Raw genomic sequence first — 17,121 nt, 5'->3', positions numbered from 1 at the left:
GTTACTAAAAGAAACATGGTATGGTCAGTCTCTTTTATTTCAATTTTGCGACAAGAACTTAATATTAAAAGTAATTATCAGAAGTTTTCTACTTTTTATAAATATAATTATTTAATAAATTATAAATGCAACGTAACCATACTTACTTACCTCGTTAAACAATCTTCCTTGAGAATGAATTTGCTATTTATATTATCTAACTACAAATACATAATTACGTCAATTAAATAAGGTGTTATTTAAATTAGTAACAGCACATTATCATAGTATTTGAAGTGATAAAACAATATAATATAATGAGCAATTTTATAGTTTTTCTAAAATACGTTTTTAACACTATTTTTATTATAATTAATACATTATGTACATGCTCATATAAACTACCCTTATTTACCCTACCCTTATTTTTTCTTACAGTATTTCTATTACAGTATTTCAGCAGATAAAAATATGAAGTGTCGTGTGAATATGTCATAAATATCTCTCAATAGCGATTATATAGAGTATTCAAGATGTTATATTTATTTAAATACTTATATCTTTATAAAATACTAGCGGTCCGCCCCGGCTACGCCCGTGGCACATATTTCGCAATAAAAGGTAGCCTATGTTCTTTCTCAGGGTCTAAAGTTTATCTGTGCCAAATTTCATCAAAATCGGTCCAATAGTTTATGCGTGAAAACCATACATACATACATACAAACCTTTTCTCTTTATAATATTAGTATAGTAGACCGAAAATTAAATACTGAAAATACCCGTATTGAGTATTGAGAATAATAATTACTATAAAACTATGTGTTATAATAATTACTATGTGTTTAAAAATCTACTAGTGAGATTAATAATTTATTAACGTTTTAAATTTTGAGAAAACGTTAACACGTCAGCCTTATCTAAGCTTGTTTTAAGTCTAGACGAAGCAGTGATATACTATAAGTAATAATAGTGATAACTATATTACATATTGTATTCCCTTTCAGCAAATAACCTGCAGTTCACCTTCATAAATAACACTCTTCTAATATCACAAAACTTATACAAAATTTACACTGAAAGCCGAGCTTGCATAATATATTGTGAGACAGCGTCTGCGTAACTCATTTTGATTTATTACACACAATCACAGAATGGGATAAGTAATATGTAAGTATTCTTAGTCCTTAAAGTTTTTGTAAGTCATACAAGTCCCTTTATAGCGCACTTTCATGAAGAAGTTAATGATCTTGTGGCGTGCTATATTGAAAGAAAGAAGGAGCCTTTTATTACAAAACTAGCGGTCAACCCCGGCTACGCCCGTGGTACATGTTTACGTTTTCTCTTTATAAAAAACATCCTCGTACTTCAAGGCTTATTATAAAAAAAATAACTAAATCTATGTCTCGAGTTATGTGCTTACCAACATATTTTGCGATTCATTTCTTATTATAAATGAAATAGATACACCACAGTTCGTTATTATAATAGTAACAAATTTACCAATATTATGCGCTTATGTAAACATAATCGTTACTTTGTTCGTTTTACATACATAAAATTGAAGCGTTGTTGAGATAACATGCAAAGATGCAGTCAACAGCATCTATATCTATATATATATAAAACTCAAAGGTGACTGATATAGTGATCTATCAACGCACAGCCCAAACCACTGGACGTATCGGGCTGAAATTTGTCATGCAGGTAGATGTTAGGACGTAGGCATCCGCTAAGAAAGGATTTCCCAAAATTCTTGTGCGAACGGGGAAAAACGGGGATGCACGTACAAAGTCGTGGGCGGAAGCCAGTCCGATATAAATACATATTAATATTAATAAATAATTCAATTTATCATTTGCATTTTCCTTAAAATTTAAGATAAATAACGTACAAAATATAGTATGTAAGTATAGTCAATATCTATATTTAATTCTAGTCTCAATTATATCTCTCTAGTCTATATTAGTCAAGAACGCTGGTACCGGTGGCTTAGTCGCGTGGGCGTTTGTCGAACTCGTCGGAAAAATAGCGAAAGTCAAACGATTTGTAACACAAAACTTTTAGAATTTACCGATAGCCCATAAAAAAGTAGTAGGCGGTAGTGTCATGCCATACTTTTCCGGTGTGACTTACAGCCCGCCATACCGACGCGAATGTGTTGATTTAAATAAAACAATCATTCAACCATTTGTAACAGGCTAACTTTTGCACAGGTAACTATCGTCGTGCAGCCATTTACGAAAATCGCCATGCCATACTTTTCGGACGATTCCAAATGGTCGCCATACCGCCGAAAATCTGCAAAAAAATTTTATTTCGCCAAACTTTTTGTACCAGTATTGCATTTGGATTTTTGGAGAGTATTTGATAAAATGTGACCATTATTATATTTGCCATACTTCTAGTAGGGGGAAAAAGTGCTGTTATACTTGAAAACTTAATTTATTATTAATTTATATAAGTGAAGATTTCCAACACTTAGATCTTTGAAATTTTGTATTTATATTTGTTGATCCTCAAACTTACAGGAAAAATAAGTGCCATACTGTTACAAATCGTTTGACTTTCGCTATTTTCCGACGAGTTAGACTAACGCCCACGCGACTAAGCCGCCGGTACCAGCGTTCACGCCATCGTTTTTCTTTTTGTCATTGCGTACTAAGACCCCTGTAGAACCGCCATCCTGTTACAAATGACTCGAAATTTTGTGTCAGTATCTCCCGGTCTAATATGATTATCGGATTTTCATGTTAACCACTCGAAGTAAATGACATTTACATTCCACTGACAAATATTGGTTAACAGTCGATAGGTTATCTATATCTATACGTATATCTATATATATAAAAGAAAGTCGTGTTAGTTACTCCACTTATAACTCAAGAACGGCTGAACCGATTTAGCTGAAAATTGGATGAACTAAATAATATGTTCCACGGGCGAAGCCGGAGCGGACCACTAGTAGAATATATTTTAAACACAATATTGCTAGTTTCTTCGAAGCTTCTTTTCTTAGAATCCGTGATTATGTATAAAAGGCTTTATAAAGCCTACGCTCAGCTCAAGCCAATAATAATCACGGTGGACTTTGCTCTAATACTATCTGCAGGAGCTTAGATTTTTCCGACTCCCTACAGACCCTGTTATTTAAGGCCCTTTAACTAATTTGAATTTATTTGTTTGTTGGCTCTTTTTCTTAACATTTCTAATTTAATTTTTAAAATATTTATATTAGCTTAAGAATACGTTCATTTAAATTGTACCTAGTCAATCAATAAGGAAAACCTTATAGTTATAATCATTGGGCAATAATTTAGAGAAATATTATGTGTGACGAAAAATTACTTTTTGCAAATTGCTCGACCATGAATGTCATACAATAAAAATATTTTTATTATAGTTATCATCGTAGATTATCATATTATGATAATTAAATCTTGAAATATGCTATCATTTAGAAACGGAATTATTATTAATCTTTATTGTAAGCAGCAATTTGTACAGAAAATGACTTGACTCCCACTGTAGCAGACTATAACAAGGAAATACCAGATATATAAATCACTGGTAAATAGTGACAGTGCACATAAAAATAAACTAGAGTTATTGTAAGCTTTTTTGTAGATGCATATAAAATGAAATTCCTAACTTTATATTCGTTTAATAAAGACAAGTTTTGGCATTTGATAAATATTTGATAAATTTAATATTCATAAAGAAGTGACATTAATGATTCAATCAATAAACGAGCAAAACGATTTGAGAATATTATTACCTTAATTCGTTGAAATGAAAAATTTAGAAAGCTTGAATAGCTACTCTACCTACGTATTACATATATTTCTATCTATAAAATGAAATAAGGTACCTGTTATAATATTTTATAATCATTTATTTATATTACAAGCATTAAATGATTGAATAATTAACACCCTTCCAAAGAAGAGTGTACGAGTACCTTCTAAGGAAACGCACTCCATCGTACGCCACACCTCAGCTTTCATCAGGCGAAATCGCTGTCAAGTGATGCCCTAACACCTTATAAAAGAAATAGAGTACCCAAAGTAAATTTTGTAAAAATTGTTATGACTCTTACGAATCCTACAGGTTTTCCAAATAAAAAAAATCTAATTAAATTTTTTGTAACACGTAAAATTTAAGTTAATTTCGAAGCCTGAGGATTTTTCTATTTTAAAACAACTCATTCAATTACAAGACACATGATGACTCTTAAAAGCAAGAAAACTTTCAAACAATAAAATCAATATTAGAAACCGTTGTTCACATATAATTATGTAGATACATATAAAAGCTATCTTCTAACAAGTATAGTACGAATATCATTTGGCAGTCCGCCCACAGAGTGCTTACTATCGGAGTACAAGCGAAAATGTCCATCGGCTGAACTAAAAATGTTTTGTCAACACTTTCTAGCCTTTCTTCTGAATAATGTTGTAGGAAGAATGTTATGAGAAAACTTTATCGTCATGCTACACAAACATAATATATAGTTTATCAATCGGGTTGTATGAATGAACAGTTTGCTAAAGTTGGTAGCAAATCTTAATTATACCTATGCAGCACCCTTCTGAAACATTTTTTGTGTTGAAGTATTAACCATTTGTATCTAAACACTTTCTGATACTAATTGGAAGTATCTGGGTAGTAAATGTAAGTTAATGTTTTTGGTGGGATATTTTATTCTTAAAGAATGGCTAGAGCTTATTTTATTTAAATTATCATTAAAAATTAAAGTATCGTCATTAATTAGACGAATCATCTCTGATCTCACACAAAACTAACAATACAGGGAAATGGGGCTAAAATGATTATACAAACATGTTTATAATATGTATCCCACCAAAAACATTTTCATGTAAAATGTTGCCAAGACGAGCCCATATGACTCGCACTGTCAAAAAGTTATCAGATCTCATGTAGAGCCAAGCTTCTAACACTACACGCCCTAACTCTACAAGGCCCAACTTCACAAACTCTACACCTTAGTCAAAATATGTGGCTTGGCCATTTCGCTACATTTACATCGGCGTAAGGTCATAACTATTCTCTAATCTGTGGTAAGGTGAAAAATTAATTCACTGTTCATTACTTTTGTGTTATACAATAGTTCTTGTAGTAACGAACGGCCAAGCCACATATTTTGACTAAGGTGTAGAGTTTGTGAAGTTAGGCCTTGTAGAGTTAGGGCGTGTAGTGTTAGAAGCTTGGCTCTACATGAGATCTGATAACTTTTTGACAGTGCGAGTCATATGGGCTCGTCTTGGCAACATTTTACATGAAAATGTTTTTGGTGGGATTTCATTTCTTTTTTGTAAGTTGTTTGTAACAATTTTTTTTTTATTTTTAGCTACTGTGTGGGCGTAAGAGGCAGGAGACGTTCGCAACACTTCTATTCATTCATATTTGATATGATCTGATCTGAAGTATATGTCTCAATATATGTTGATTAAATTTTTATTTTTTTTTTAACAAGGAGTACCTATACATATATATATATATATATATATATATATATATATATATATATATATATATATATATATATATATATATATATATATATCTAGGGGAACCAAGCTTTAGATTATTAGATTAGACCTCTAGCGTCATCAAAAATTTAATTTAAAATTACTGGTCTCATACAAACTCCCATCCCCTAGTTTAAGGGGTTGGGGGATGAAAGTTACAAGTTTTATAATTTTTTTGTTGTTTGTGTGCTAATACTAGCTTACATACAAAATTTCAGCTTTCCAGGACATTAGGAAACACCTTAAGAATTTTGATGATCATCAGTGAGTCAGTGACGAAATTAGCGTTTTTTAGATATAAATAAAATCTGAAGTATAAAAGCTAATGTAATTAAAACTTAATATGTTCAATAAGTTCGCTATTGACAATATATCCCGAAAATTTTGTTGATCTAGCATAATCCAAACCCAAGTTATGAGGGTTCAAAAAAACGTCGAAGCGCTTCGAGAAAAGGTAGGTAGTGCCCGTGCGTTTCGCTTGGCTCGTCTTGGCGGGGGCACTGCCGTGCCCCCAGATCTTCGATTGTGTTTATTTATTACGAATTAAAACACAGGTTATTTAAGTATTCATCTTCATCTTATTTCTCAGAATGAATAAGAGAGAAACGCATGTAATATAATAGCAACACATTTTCCCTTCAAAGCTCCATAAAGAACAAATAGCATTTCATCAAACATTAGCATACCATTCCCATAATGATATTTGCAGTACGTCATTGCCCGTTGGGTTTATGTAAATTCATTAGACGCATGCTCACATCGCACCTCTATTGTATTCCACGGTACCACCCATATTTGCATTTCAGCACTGTAATAATTAGATACCAACCGTCAAAATTAAACGTTGCTATGTAGCTACTAATTTTAACACGGAAACCGAAAACTATGTTTTGATGTAGGTACGTATTAATAAATTAAATTAAAACTCAAAAACACTCTTTAACTCAAAATTATTGGATTGTCAGTGATTCTTGATTAGTGTGCACTGTACAATTGTACATAATTTACATCTGTCCGTTTAAAATAGATCAAAATCGAGTATAAAGGAGTCGGTTACATACTGATAATAGTAATCTAATAAAAGCGGTTAAAAAGGAAATCTGCAAAAGCTTGTTTGTGTTATTTTTTGAAGTGAAAACTTCTTAAGCGGCGTTGGGTATAAAATCTTAAACTCGCGTCAGGACACGTGACCTGATCGAAAAAGCGACGGATGGATATCAAACATGCTCATGCTCAACGTTAATAATCAAGTTTTCACTTCTGCCGGCACTCCCGGAGTGCAACTCGTCTTTTTTTTGTAGTTATCTATATCAAATCGATCTCATAGATATAATAATTGATAATTTTTACATAGTTCTTGCTCAAACGGACTTATGAATGCAATATAGCAATTTAATATTTTCCATTAAAATTAAGATTTTTATATGAGTAGACTTTTTATGAGTATTTCGATGGCTTTCGATTCTAATAATATTCTATCTAATCTTTATCGCAATATTATTAAAATGAACAGAAAGACTAATCTTATCTAAGTAGGTATCTTTTTAGCATTAAAATTAAATTAACGGACTGCATTGGCATTTTAAAAGTAATAAATATTCTTTTTGAAATATTTTTTTATTCATGTTATAAAATCTTGATGAAATTCTAGAATAACATAATAAGACGATTTTCTTTAATACCACTTCGCTGAACACATTTCTAGGTAAAGATAAATTTCCAAGACCATCAACATCTAAAGAAGATTAGGATAATGTTATAAAAACTAATTCAAAAGTGGTGAATATTGTTGAAGCATATAAAAAAATGATTCTAATGAAACCACCAATAAATTTTATTTTTACCTCGATTTTATTTTCAGACACTTTTAATTACTTAACAAACAAGCGCTCTACAAAGCTACGCTTTACAATAATCTAGGAATTACTTAATTAAATAAAATAAATAAATATTTCAGGACAATTTTCACACACGGCACGATCTGATCTGATACTAAGCTTTCGCTTGTGTTATGGAAACCAGATGGCTGATAAACATACATATAGATAATTTTAAATAAATACTTATATAGATAATAAACACCCAGACACAGAGCTATGTTCATCACATAAATATTTGCCCCGGGTGGGAATCGAACCCACGACCCCTGGCTTGGAAGGCAGGTCTACTACCAACCAAGCCAACCGGTCAGTCAAATTAAATGTTCACTTTTTTAATCAAAAAGATTTTCTGGTGTTTACTCGGTTTATACTCAAATTACCATATAGTAAAATAACTAAATATGTTCAGCTTAATTCCTCTCTAAATAAAAATAAAAATATAATTTACATAAAATCATGATTTATTCGAGTTTTCTTTGATTCTTTTTGCAGTATTGTTAAAACAACAAAGTTTTATAATCCATGCTAGTGCGATGATAGCAAAAATTGCAGTCATAATATTTAATGCTATTGTGTAGTTCCCGGTATAATCTCTTATAGCTCCTGAAAAATGAAAATACAAAAAATTAATAATGCTCGTGCTTTCAATAGGTATTTGAAGTCTATAGAACTGATAAATGACAATGTAGAAACTAAATAATAGTCGTGCTTACATTTTCGTTAGACTTTTTATTCTTTTACAGATATTTATTATAGTAGCAAACACGTGAGAAAGAAAATATGACTCAGTCTTTTTTACTCATGACTGACAAATATTTGTTTTGTTGCAATTGTCTTTTTTTACATTATGGTATTTATACATTTGGCAGGGGTGGCCCATTTAGAAATAAACATGATTTCAATCGATTAGTGTATAATATACATACAAGCTTTCCGCCCGCGCTTTAGCCCGCTTTTCTAAAAGCTAATAAATTATAAACTATAATATAACCTGCCTCTTGAATCACTCTATCTAAAAAAACTGCAGTAAAATCCGTCGTGTAGTTTTAAAGATTTAAGCATACAAATAGACGCGGTCATTGACTTTACTTTATACTATGTAGTATGGTTTCGTTAAAAGTTATTAAATAATGACAATCAGTCCTTACCAATGATAGGTGCCAATGACAAGTTCTGAATCCCACAAGCCAACATGCAAATTCCGATGGCATCTGAGAACTTATCCGGGCCGACAGCGTCTGACGTCACGAGCACTAATCCTATGAAAACTATCGAGCGAGTCGCACCAATCAGTGTGAATAAAGCCAGCGAGATTGCATAGCTGTTGGATGCTGATATCCCTGGAATTATATATTTTTAATTATTTTTTTAGGATTGATAACTTATGAAAAGAATAATACTATGATGAAGTAGTAGTCATTGAAAGGAGGGAAGTTCTTAGGTTTGGTGTTCTTAACTAAAAAATCTTTTAAAATCGATTTTAATATTATCGGAAAACTACATTTACTAGAAAGTTGAAATCTCTGCTTTATCAGAGTATAAAAAATAGATGGCCTTACAGATAAAGGTGAGATGCAAAGGGGAAACGAATTTTTAACACTTCTTCTATCTTTAGAAAAAACTATTAAACTTAAACTTGTCTTAAACTCGAGAACCAATGCCTATTAATTGGAACTATAAAATATAATAAAAAAAATGTGTTGTGGTTTTATGAAACCACGGTAAAAGTGAAACTGTTCGAACGGTTCCGAACACTGCTTTGTGTAGCGCATGTCGCGTAACGGTCGGCTGCCGAGTAGGTATACCTACTCGGCAGCCGCGATACACGCGACATGCGCTACACAGACCAAAAAGTTTGAGACGATGTAATAAAAGTTTCACTTTAAAATGATAAATACCCAATCGAGCTAAAACAGTAACGACCATGCCAGCAATATACATTTTGCTGCTTCCTAATTTATTCAACCATTTGTTCAGTAAAATTAGAAAAATCCTCATCAATAAATCACCGAGTGCGATCAACGAGAAGGCCCACGCCATATTCGCCTGGAAAGTGAAATTAAAACAACTTTAAATTAATACAAATCAATTATATGCTTTATGAATTACCAACTCTTAGGCTAGCTTCAATGTTAGTATGAAGCTTTCGAGATTTTATTTTCTCATATTCTTTCTTTGCTAACTAGCGAATTGTTTATATGCGTTACATACTCATAATAAATTCACCTATATCAACTTTTTTAATCAATTCCTCTGCTATTCAGCGATATTCAAATGAAAATTAGGTTCAAGATACCATAGATTATCTTGTTTAAACGCAAGTCCAACAGACAACAAAAGCTTGTCTGTGTCTTGATTTCGTATAATACTTACTCACTTGAAAAATAAATTGTTTTTTCAAATCATAAATATATTTTAGTAATTAAAGATACTACTTATACATTTGATAATTAATGATTGATACTTAATGAAGTATATTGAATTTGATGATTAACAACAAAGCGGTCCCATAATTCAATTTAGTGGAAATGAAAGGCGATTATCATTGGATATTTGAATTCAAATTACTTTGTATTAAATTCATTCACAAAAGAAAATTCCATTAAATTTTCAATTGTGAAACAATGATGCTAAAGTAGATATTTTAAATTGTATCACTGAATATTTGCTTAGAGTAACGTTTAATATTTGCACTACATTCCCATTTCAGTTTATTAGATAATATTATTTATATATTGCATAGTCGCAGAGAAATGAGAATATCGAAATCATGGAACTTGTCGAATAGTCTTGTATACGTTTTTTTACTAAAAATGTGTATTGATATATTGTAAAAATACTAAACTTAACCTATGGATTTCATAAAATGTCTGATATCCTCATTAACCAGCGACATATACGTATATAAATTAATTTAAAAACAAAACTTACTTCGTTCCAACCATATGATTGCAAAGCCTGAGGCAGCATATAGAGATATGTGACATCTATTGCCAAACCCAGGGATGGACCAATGCACTCTATTGATAATGTGAACGTTTTTATCAGTTCAAAATCAAGTAAATTCTTCAATTGGCATCTATGAAAGAAGATGATTTATTCTGTTTATTTATTTAACTCTTCACTAAATTGCACAGAAGAAACCTTATAACTACTTTGGATTTTAAAAAGAGAGTACCATTAATTGGATTATTTCGGTTACTCCGTACTCGAAATAATAACTACTTTTCTCTGCTTTACGATTTTATAAAGTGATGTTCTTATTATATTTTGGAAAAGAAATTCTACAGCTTTAAGTTTTGTATAATATTTGTGAACTGAATTATGAGTTAGAATAATCAAATATTTGTTCAATAGAGTGTCACTTACTTAATTCCATGTTTTTTATCAGATATGAATTCATCGTGCAAAGTTCTGTCTGGTCTTGTTTTATCTATATCATCATCGTTTTGTGATTTTGCCGCCTCGTTGCCCTCTTTTACGAGTAACTTTATTTCTGCAAGGAAAAAAGAATCCATTTCATGTGGAAATTATGGAAATGCTGTGTCTTAGTAAAATTTATACCATTATTATTTGACACATAATATATTTTCTATATTTACGCTGAAGGAAAATTGTCATTTTCCTTACATAATTTCTTGATTGTGTTTCAATGAAATGAACCGGCGTATCCCAGAAGCAAAACTATTAATAAAATGTGACGTCGTTGACTTACATCTGGCCAGTGTCATTCACAAAACCCTATGTACCTGCATTAATAGGTGATATTTAACTATACCATTCTCATCACGAGATACTTCGACTCTTCTCAAATGCCAAGAGATTGGTTGCATAAGAGCACCAGCCGCTATCATATGAACAGACACAGCACACACAAAAATAGCCGAACCTCTGTAGCCATAACTCTGTGATGTCAATTGTAAAATTTGCGGCATTATAAATGATGATAAAGCTGAAACAATATTATTAACATTTTATTATTTGTTTTGTATTCTCAAAATGAAAATAAACTCAAAAATATTTCAAGAATACTTACCAGCCATTGTCTGTGTTATGCTTACAGCAAGGTAGCGTTTCTTCACGAAATATTCGTTCAATACTGTATTTGAAATGATAAATATAAGGCCGGTACCAATATTCTAGAAGTAATGGAAATAAATAAAAAATGAAATCATTGAAAACACAACCTTAATAAATATTAATTAGTAGAATATTTATATTAATTATTCAACGATTTAGTACCTACGTATGTGATAGACAGATAGAGCATACATAACATAATATAGTTTTAATTTTATTTTAAAAATATTCTAATCAAATCATTTCCGACAGGTAACTTATGAGTTTAAATAAAAATCATTAATTACTGACCGATTTGTGAGTTAGGTACAGACATGTGACATTTGGACCCCAAACAAGGACAGCCTGTATTTTGGGGTCCACCTTCCTTAATGACACAATGATAATTAATAACAGAACTATAGCATAATATTAACTTAAATATCGATTTAGATAATTTAGCTATTATTTACACAAAATTTTTAATTATATATTTCAAGTTTAATAGATATGAGCGTACGTGCGTGTGTATAATATATGTGTGTGCGTGTGTGTATGAGTGTGTAAGAGCGTGATTGACTAAGGTAAGATTGTGTATTGAAAATCAATAAGTTTATTTAAAATATAGGCAATATTAAATATATTTTTTTATATAATATAATACTCATTTAACTAGCTGTGCTCCGCGGTTTTACCCGCAGTGCTCCGCTCCTGTTGGTCTCAGCGAGATGATTTTAAGCCTATAGCCTTCCTCGAAAAATGGGCTATCTAACACCGAAAGAATTTTTCAAATCGGACCAGTAGTTCCCGAGATTAGCGTGTTCAAACAAACAAAAAAACAAACTCTTCAGCTTTATAATATTAGTATAGCATAGATTACTAATATTTGTTAAGCATGTAGGACTTAATCCGGCTTGGTTAGTATGTAAATACAACCAGATTCACATTTAATACTTTTTCTTATAATATTTTTCGGGATTTCTGTTGTATAATCTGGTTCTAAATTTCGATACATTAATAATTAATATCGTTGCCGTTTGGTTTGCCCACAGATCACAGAAACTAAAGGGGTTTGCCATATTGGAAATAGCCGTTGTTTTATTTGTACATAATATCTCCTCTCCAAGTGATTCTACAGCCAGAACATGTATTAGAGCCATTTTCTCATAAATTATTGTTATGTAATTATTGTTTTATCTTCCTTTATGAACAGTCATTGGGTTATATATATTATCGCAAATATTATTGTCACAAATCACAATTTACACATAGCACTTTTTTCTCCTTTTTTCACTTGGGGCAGAAATAACAACAAAATGTATGAGCAGGCTCAATTTAATGTATTTGGGATAATTCAATGTACAGTTATGCAGCTTAAATAACAAAATCTACGATATACGAAGAACAAATGGATAGAGATATTTGGTGGATAGAGATAGATGGAATTTTGTTAACTCTATCCACGGACATTTTGGTGGACAAAACAACAATAAACGATAACGTAATTTTGAATTCAAACAACAAATCAACATCAATTTGTCTAATGTCTATGCTTAACCATCGACAAGAATTCGGAGAGGACACTGGACAACATTAGAAATATTTTTTTTTACTAAATGGTGGCATATTGGACTAATGTTTAGCGCTTGGAAAAGTATTAAATAATTTGAACTTTAAATCAATGGCATGAAGTTTAAAATTGCTTGTTAATGTAAGCATAACCAAAATGATGTACCAAGTGTCGACCCACTGTCGTCTGCAAAACTAATAATTGAGCCGTTGGCAAGGTTTAAATTGCATAGAGAGTATAAGTATAAGTCGTCGCTAATATCATCATGTATTTTAATACAATGAAATCTATTTTCAAGGTAGTTTAAAAAAAATAACGGAACATCTCGAATACCATACCTAATATCCATCCTCTCCAAAAGTATCAGGACAGAACGTCGAATGTCTTTTTGCATAACGCATGGTTCCAAAGATATAAATATTTATAATATATAATAATAATTCTCATATAAAAAAATTAAAACTAAATATTTTATGAGTTAACCATTTCGTGGATTTTTTGAACAATATAAAACTTAAAATCTATATAAATAATATCATTCTATCATTTATTACCTGTATCCTTTTGTACATACCTGAATGATTGCTTGGAATACGAAGAATATAACCTTGCTCCGAGCAAATGCAGTGCAAAACATACCAAAGTTAAAAAAAACCGCTCCTATTAAAAAAGCTTTTCGTGTCGATAACATCCTTAATAATGGCGCTGTAAAGAAACCTAAAACGTCCAAATATAAAATTATTAGTTAATACAAGACTATATTTTCAGTAATTTATGTTATTCAAAAGAAGGATGTACAATGTCATATTGTATATTTTTTCCAATAATTTATCAATGATTGTATTAAATAGTTTTATTGATAAAATTATAGTATATCTATTTATATATAGTACTTCAGATTCTCTTAAATATTCCAACAAACCCAATAATATTTCAATTATTGGGTTTTCCACATTGAAATATTTCCTGTTATTTGAATTTTATGTTAATTAGGACTTTGTTACTTTGTTTTATAACATTCAACTGTATTATAAATGAGAATTTTTTAGAATAGAATAATAGATTCATATGAACATAGGCGAAAGACACTATAGGTTGGAATCCCGCCTCGTGATAGATTTCTTTCTATTATTTAAAAATGTCTCATTAATTAGGATTTGTTAATATTATACTAACATGAAATAGAACAGCATATGGCCGAAACTCCTCCCAAAAGTGTGATATCCCTTGAATTCATGTGCAACTCCGCGAAGTATTCCTTGTATATAAGTCCATAACAGTTTATGAAAATGTTATAAATAGACTGAAATTGGGCAAAAAAATTATATATTATTGATATATTTCTTAGAAAAATTATAGTATTACTAGCGGTCCGCCCCGGCTTCGCCCGTGGTACATGTTTACGTTTTCTCTACATAAGAACCATCCTTGTACTTCCAGGAATATAATAAAAAAAGAATTATCGAAATCGGTTCAGCCGTTCTCGAGTTATGCGCTTACCAACACATTTTGCGATTCATTTTTATATATAAGAAGAAGAAGATAATCAAGTAATTGACAAGCAATAAATATAACTAAAAAAAAATCGTGAGCTGGAATAAAAAAACACTAAAAGTATCAAAAACAAATTTATTGACTTCTAGATCTCGAGCATTAGGAATTATATTTTTACAGCCAACGAAATAAATTAAGTTTTGTGAAGGTGAAGCAATATATCAAGGCTTGAAGACGAAAAAAATATATTTTGAAGTAGACAAACGAATTTTAAGGTTATTATTTGAGATCGATTATATTATCTCTCTATTAAATTAAACTTCCAAACACAGTTAACATTGAGTAGAAATGGAATGGTATTTTAAGGAATTTAGTATCTATAAAAACGTTAAGAACAAAAGCCCTGAAGTTCACGATGTACCCTCGCTTCAAAGCACCATTTTAGTAAGCCGAAATCCTTCACACATATGAATATGTGCAGAAAAAACTACTGAATATATTCTAAAACATGAATATTTCTATAACCTCTCATCCCAGGGAAGAAAGTTGAAATGTATTTTGGTGAAACTAGTCACGTTTCGCTTTTATCGTTTAAATTATACTGCAGTGTGGATAAATAAAAGTTTCTAGTAAAACAAGCTTTTGTTTCGAAAACTAGAACAGTGAGTAATTTACTATTTAGCATGAGTTGCTTTATTTCATGAAACTTCTCTGGCTAACAAATTATGTTTAGGTACTAAATATAACTGTGTTATGATTTATACTTAATTTACTTTCATTTAACACATGGGCGTTTAACTCAAGCTACAGGATTAGTAAGTTTTTTTCATTTCAATACAAGCAAGAAAATTCAACCTTTTCTATTATTGAGAAACAGATAAGTAGTGTATAAGGCGACTCTTTCAATGTTGCAATAATCTGCCCATTAGAATGAAAGTTTTTATATATATAATAGCAAAAGGTGTACTGATCCTAGCATAAGTAACAAACTCTACATTTTAATAATATGTCAATTAAATTAAAAGTCTTAATCACAAGCAACCAAAGTTATTGAATTATAGTATTTGCATTTGTAAGTTTATCAAAAATATTTTGAGACTGAGACTCACCAAGTTAATCGAAACAGCTATTAAAATAACATATCCAAACCCGCCATCTGGAGCGATCCATTCAAACGTTTTACTTTTCTCCATTTTAGGGTCTACCATTTGCACCATGAAGTCTATTACTACATTCTAGAACCTACTTCTAGACTTCTAAGACGATTTACAAACTAATTCTTGTACAAATGATTGATAACACAATTATGGTAGCAAGATATATCATAAACAAATATAAAACAGCACACACACTAACTATAATTTAATTGATCACGTTTGTGAAATGACTGGCTTACTGATGATGTTTTTTTGTTTTACGTTTAATTTTAATTTCAATTTGTCGCATAGCCGGGGTGGGGGAGGACCACAAAACTGGTTGACAATATCTGTTTATAGGTTGTCTGGTATTTATTCAATATGGCAAAAGTCATATTGAGGTCCGCAATTCTTGCAAATGAAACTCCACTGAGAGTCCGGCCTATTCCGTGAACCGATCTACAAAAGGATATTATGAAAAGGTCTTTGTTCTAATTTTGTATGAAAATTCTAATAATCGTTAATTAAAAGAACTACAAAGGGATATGAAAAGGAAAAAGTTTTATTGTGTTTCTATAATGGCGTAGAGGAGAAAATTGAGTAGCTAAATCTTATAGAAATTTCCTTATCATATCCTAATATTATAAAAAATTCCCCTCCGCATCCCCAATACAATAAACCGCTTTCAGCATAATATTATACAACCATTTCACAAAAACATTCCATGCAATAATGAGGTATTTCACGAATGTGCATTTGAAAATGGCCGTTTAATCAAATATTGATAACTGAGCTACTTAAGACTTCACAATTTTATGGCGAGTGTTCTCAGCATTACATTAAGTTTCTCGCTCTCTGAAACTACTACAATATTTAACTTTCAAAGAGCTTGTGCGAAACTTTAACGAAGTCGAATTGTAAATTGGTCTGCTAAATGAATAGTACCTACCGCTTGTTTGAGAATGACTCGTAGAAAAGTTCATTTCATAATGACAGCTATATGATTTTGTAGTAGTAGAGAAACATCATAAACTACATGAGTTATTATGTGTGTATCAGTTCTAAACATCATAAGACTTTTTAAGACGGTTTCCATTCAACATATGTAAAAAATATAGCACTGATCTAGCTTATCTGTTAAAAATATTGTAAAAAAACTAGCGCTTAAAACCAGTTAGTTTTTTTCCGTAGCGCTAGTTTTCTTAAGTAAAAAACTTGCTCACATTAAGCTTTTTGAGACAAATCTAGCTCATTTGTTTATCGCATATCACATTTATCGCCTCCATAGACGCCACTAAACTCATGTGAAAACGGTATTTGCAAAACAGATAAATCAGCGTTCTGAAATAGAATCGAGATAGCGTTATCAAATATGTAGTTATTTGATTTTATTTATAATACAAAAAATAGATTTCTGTTTATCAAATCGTAGTCTATCAAACACCTGAGAAACA

The 17,121-nt window shown here is 31.0% G+C and overlaps 2 protein-coding genes across 4 annotated transcripts in view; one reads left to right on the top strand and one right to left on the bottom strand.

The window, feature by feature from the left end:
- The window catches only part of kcc (solute carrier family 12 member kcc), a 279,798-nt gene that overhangs the window by 164,177 nt on the left and 98,500 nt on the right, over nt 1-17,121 (top strand). The gene's annotated exons all lie outside the window — the stretch shown is intronic.
- LOC149488001 (monocarboxylate transporter 13-like) lies at nt 7,849-15,933 on the bottom strand. The gene is made up of 10 exons (XM_089696754.1): nt 15,641-15,933; nt 14,214-14,340; nt 13,612-13,754; nt 11,445-11,547; nt 11,187-11,360; nt 10,778-10,904; nt 10,340-10,487; nt 9,307-9,454; nt 8,557-8,748; nt 7,849-8,011 (listed from the first exon to the last, which is right to left on the bottom strand). Exons 1-10 carry the CDS (start codon nt 15,746-15,748, stop codon nt 7,863-7,865), a joined length of 1,419 nt encoding a protein of 472 aa, XP_089552880.1. The 5' UTR covers nt 15,749-15,933; the 3' UTR covers nt 7,849-7,862.

This window comes from Colias philodice, chromosome 6, assembly GCF_061535455.1.
Source record: "Colias philodice isolate Cphi_HAF_F1 chromosome 6, ilColPhil1 Martin Lab GWU primary, whole genome shotgun sequence".
Classification (NCBI taxonomy): domain Eukaryota; kingdom Metazoa; phylum Arthropoda; class Insecta; order Lepidoptera; family Pieridae; genus Colias; species Colias philodice.
The sequence above is the reverse complement of the archived record's forward strand: the minus strand, read 5'-3'. Positions and strand labels throughout refer to the sequence as shown.